Source organism: Tamandua tetradactyla, chromosome 17 (genome assembly GCF_023851605.1).
Source record: "Tamandua tetradactyla isolate mTamTet1 chromosome 17, mTamTet1.pri, whole genome shotgun sequence".
Classification (NCBI taxonomy): domain Eukaryota; kingdom Metazoa; phylum Chordata; class Mammalia; order Pilosa; family Myrmecophagidae; genus Tamandua; species Tamandua tetradactyla.
The window spans coordinates 16,947,521-16,952,286 of NC_135343.1; the positions used below are offsets into that span (position 1 = coordinate 16,947,521).

At 61.4% G+C, this 4,766-nt stretch overlaps 1 protein-coding gene across 1 annotated transcript; it reads right to left on the reverse strand.

The window, feature by feature from the left end:
* Window positions 1-665: 665 nt before the first annotated feature.
* Window positions 666-4,046, reverse strand: SIX2 (SIX homeobox 2). The gene is made up of 2 exons (XM_077134135.1): window positions 3,444-4,046; window positions 666-1,273 (listed from the first exon to the last, which is right to left on the reverse strand). Exons 1-2 carry the CDS (start codon window positions 4,001-4,003, stop codon window positions 937-939), a joined length of 897 nt encoding a protein of 298 aa, XP_076990250.1. The 5' UTR covers window positions 4,004-4,046; the 3' UTR covers window positions 666-936.
* Window positions 4,047-4,766: the final 720 nt, after the last annotated feature.

Sequence of the window (4,766 nt, forward strand, 5' to 3'; positions counted from 1 at the left end):
TTACCCGAAGAACATTCACATGAGGGCGTAACAGAAAGACGGCAAGTCCATGGCGGGGGTTGGGGGTGCGCGGCACGCTGCACGGGAAGCGCTATGGCCTCAGTCCCGGAGGAAGAGGAGGGAAAAAGAGAGCGCAGCGTGGCACACCTCTCCGAAAGGGGGAGGGGGCGAGGGACGAGGGATGAGGGGCTTCCGTAATGCCCCCTTTCTCTTTCTCTTAAGTTACTAGGCGCAGAGCAGATACCTGCTCCGCAGGCGCAGGGGAGAGTCTTTCCTTGACTCTTTCCCCTCCTGCCCCCAGTCACGGGAAAGCGAGGGCTGGTGGGTGGATGTGGATGTGGGGGTGGGGTGGGGTGTGCGGGGGCAAGGAGACGGCCAAATGGGAGCAGAAAGACTGAAGGAGAAAGACCCACCCAGGGGCCTCGGATACAGAGAGTGAGAATGGCCAGAGGAGGGAGAGAGACAGAGACAGAGACAGAGGTAGTTGGAGGAAAAGAAACCCAGTGAGAAGTGGCAAGCCAGAACTCTCAAGTGAAACAGAGCGAGAAAAAGGGGAAGGCAAGTAGGGGAGAGATAAAGAGAGCAGGTAACGAAGGGAGAGGGAAGGGAAGAGAAGAGAAATAAAGAGACAGGGCAAGGACAAGAGAAAAAAGGAAGGGAATGAATCAGAATAGTGTATAATTTATTCCCTTCGCTGGTTCACGGCCTGGCCTCCGGCTCCCATTTTCCAAAGGATCTCAGAAGCCAACTTGTTGAGAATAAATCCCGTGCAAGGACCAAAGCGGCCAGCCATCCGCCGCTGCCCAGGCCGGCAGTTCTGCCCCGATCAGCGCGCGGGTCTTTCAGTTCCCGGCGGGCCGGCGCGCTCCGAACACTGCCTCTCTCAGTCCCCGAGCGCCAAGCCCGAAAGGCCTGCGCGGGGTGGCCGGCGGGGCTCTAGGAGCCCAGGTCCACGAGGTTGGCCGACATGGGGTTGAGGATGGAGTCCTGCAGGCCGTGGTGGTGCTGAAGCGGGTCCGGGCCGCCTCCGCCCGGTACGGGCACGGTCACGGGCACGGCGCTGGGGCCCGGCGGGTGGCCCAGGCTGTGCAGGGACGGCAGCCCGGGTGGGGGCGGCGGGCTAAGCAGCAGGGCGGGGCTGGACGACGAGTGGTCTGGCGTCCCCGACGGCGTCTTCTCGTCCTCCGAGCTGCCGAGCACCGACTTGCCACTGCCGTTCAGCGACGAAGCCAGTGGGTTGTGGCTGTTGGAGTTGGAGTTCTCGCTGTTCTCCCTGCAAGTGCAGGAGTAAAACAGCCCAGTGAGCAGGAAGTCGAGGCCTCTCAGCGCCATCGCACACGGGGCCAGAGTCTGCCACCCGCCCCAGAGACAGAGCCTCTGCAAGCGGTGTGCCAGGGATTTCCGTTTCTCCCATTTTCTACCCCCCCCTTGCCTTCTTTCTGCCAGTTCTCTCCATCTCTTCACACCCGACTTCTCTGTCTTTTCACTGTCCCTCTGTTACCCGCCTCTTCTGCTCTTAATCTCACGAATATCTTTTCTGCTCTTCCTATGTCTTCTCTCTGTGTTCCCAACATTTCTTTCTAGCTCAACTCTGGGAAGCAGAGGGGCAGGAAGGCAGGGCCCACCCAGCTCCTGTGAGTTAGGGTGGGCAGGAAGGGAGAGACCAGCCCTGGATTTTCAGATCGCGCTGGGCTCCTTAAGCTGGGTTTGCTGGGTGGAAGCAGAGCCACCCAAGCAGTTTACCAGGTGAGGGACCCAGGATTCCAGGTTGGAGGCCCAGCCCAAGACTGAAGGTCTGGCAGGCTTAGATCTCCCTTTGCTTCTCTCTGCTTGAGAGAAACCTCTCACTGGGGTGCAGCCTTCTGGAGCTAAGGGTCCTTCCCCCTAGCTCCAAGCCCAGCAGGCCCTGAAAGGGTTCTTCTTGCTTGAGATTAGCAGAGGCAAGCCCCCCAGGGTGGAGGAGACCTTTTTTCTGGTGGCCATAGTACACATTTCAGTTGTGGGGAGTCCAGGAGCTCATCCCGAGAGAATAGGGATTGCTTAGTCCTGGCATAAAATTTTTTTTTTTTTGGCCATGCCAGAAACTCAGACTCTGCAGCCTCACCTGAGGCCTGGCCTGAGAACCAGTTCTTCAGGAGTGTGGACACATGCCAGCATGGGTGCACGGGGACTCAGCAGAGGTAGCTCACCAACTGCCCTGCTTTCAACTCTAGCCCCTGCCCAGAATTGGAGATTTGAAATTCTGCATAGATTCTCTCTTCACCAGCTTCCTAAGGCCTTTTCTTCCTGTTTTCCTGAAGAAGGAACACCCTGCAGGGCTGGGGGCTGGGCCCTTTCTGCTGTGGATACCCCACCTTCACCATCTGAGCCCAGGATCCAGCCTGCAGTTGCCTGCATCTCCACACCTCCCTGCAAAGATCTGGTCCACTGTTCAGCACCTTGATAACTCTGACCCTGATCATTCAAATTCTGGGCTGCACACACCCTACCCCACCCCACCCCACCGATCCCAGTTATCCTGATCAAGTGGAATTCTGTTCTCACAGTTTTTCTCCCGCAAGTTTGGAGTTCTGAGGAGCCACAGGGCCAGCCGCCACTAGAGTTTAATGGTCAACACATAGGCTGGTTCAGAAATTCCTAGTTTTCCTACGGACAAGCAACTTCCAACCCTTCTGCGGCTCTCAGCTCACCCCAGAGGGTGGGGGTCCCACTGGCCTACCCCGGAGAGAAGGCAGAGCTGAGGAGAGAAGGATCAAGGGCCTGGCTGGCCAGGAAAGGGCTGCTGAGTCCAGCAAGGTAGCAAAAGGGGCATGTGTTTCTCCCCTTCTCTCTGGAGCTGACACTTCTTCGCCCCTGCCTTTCCTTCTTGGTCTGTTCTATGCGGGATAAAGGACTCGCTCTCCCATATTCCACATCCTGACAAGGAAAAATCTTGCCCAGGACACTCTAGGTCTTATTAGGGCGGTTGCAGTTGCAGTCCTGTCCTATAACTTCACTTTGGTCTGAAGTTGAGTAAAAGGACGGGAATGCGGAGGAATTGCTGGTGAATTCGCACAGCCAGCCCCAGCCCGCAACTCCGCTGTGCCCTCGGCCCAAACCCTTCCGTCCTGGGACTCTCAGGCCCTGTCCACCGCGATCCCTCGCAGGGGATCCAGGCCCATCATCCTGCCCTGGCTCCGAAGCTCGCTGTCTCTCCGCTTTTGTCCACAAGCGACTAAGGAGTAGTTGACAACTTCCCCGATTGCTTTGTCCGCTTTGGACAAATTCCTGGCCGCCCGGTCTCCGACACTACCCAAGCGCCAACCGGGTCAGGCCCGGCTGCAGCCCGCGCTGTGGCTGGGACTGGGGTCCCAGTTCAGGCCTCTCCCGAGGTTGGGCGGGCGCCCCAGGACCCCCTTCTTCGGGCCCGGGAGCGCCGGCGCCGAAGCTCTACTTACTCGTACCTTTCCTTGGCCTCGGCAGCTCGATCGCGCTGCCGCCGGTTCTTGAACCAGTTGCTGACCTGCGTGGTGGTGAGGCCGGTGGCCTCGGCCAACTCGCGCTTCTCGCGGGGTGAGGGGTAGGGGTTGTGCGCATACCACTCACGCAGCACGCTGCGACTCTTTTCCTTGAAACAGTAGCTGGTCTCCTCGCCGTCCCAGATGGAGCGCGGCAGCGGGAACTTGCGGCGCACGCGGTATTTGCCCACCGCGCCCAGGGGCCGCCCGCGCAGCTTCTCCGCCTCGATGTAGTGCGCCTTGAGCCACAGCTGCTGCAGCTTGGCGTGGTTGTGAGGCGAGAACTGGTGGCTCTCCAGGATTTTGTAGAGCTCGCGGAAGTTGCCTCGGTGGAAGGCCACCACGGCCTTGGCCTTGAGCACGCTTTCATTCTTGTGGAGGTGCTCGCAGGCGGGTAGCGACCACAGGAAACGGCCCAGCCGCTCGATGTTGCCGCCCTGCTGTAGCACCTCGCACACGCACGCCACTTGCTCCTGCGTGAAGCCGAAGGTGGGCAGCATGGACATGGTGCCAGCTGCGCCCCCGCCCGCCCGCGCGCGCCCTCACCGCGCCGCGCAGTCCCGCATGGGCGCTTCCCCGCCCGGGCCGAGGAGGCGGGCGGGGCGGCCTCCCTGGCCGGGTGCTGGCTCCCCGCGAGCCTCAAGTCACTGCAGTGCGTCCCGGCGCCAGCCGCGGTTCCTGCGCCGCCCCGCGCCCCCGCCGCCGGCGCGCCTCGCCCGTGCCCAAGCCGGGGGGCCGCCCGGGGCGCCGCTCCGCATGCTCCGCGCAGGCCCGCCCGCCGCTCCTTCGCTCGCTTCTCGCTGGCTCTCCCTCCCGTCTAGCTCGTTCGCTGCTTTTTTAATAATATTATTCTAAGCGGGCATGAGGCACGGCGGCCCGCGCCCTGATTGGTCCAGTTATCTGACCCCAGGCCTGCCCGCGCCAGACAATAGTCGGAGTCAAATTATTCGCCATGGAGACGCTGTCAGTCACTGGTAACCCGAGCCCCGGCGGGCCGGGCGGCTCCCCCCACACCACCTCCCACCCCCGGCCGGCTCCGCTGACAGATCGCCCGGCTCTGCGCAAAGCGGAGGGCGGCGGGAGACAGGGAGCCGGAGGCGCTCCAAGAGCCTGGGAGGAGTAGAGGGGCCTGGCGGGGGCCGGCAACGGCGGTGATTGACTGGGCGGATGCCCAAAGAGAAAGGGAGGAGGAAGATGAGGGGTGGGGGGAAGGCGGAGTGGGGACGCGGAGAGAAGTAAAGGGGAGGATGGAGGTGGAGAGGGAAGAGG

Bases quoted from the DNA above. Each gene is read 5' to 3' on its own strand.
- SIX2 (XM_077134135.1), bottom strand. From the start codon at position 4,003: ATGTCCATGCTGCCCACCTTCGGCTTCACGCAGGAGCAAGTGGCGTGC. The intron at 1,274-3,443 runs GTACGAGTAAGT...CTGCACTTGCAG, and splicing joins GCTGCCGAGGCCAAGGAAAG to GGAGAACAGCGAGAACTCCA.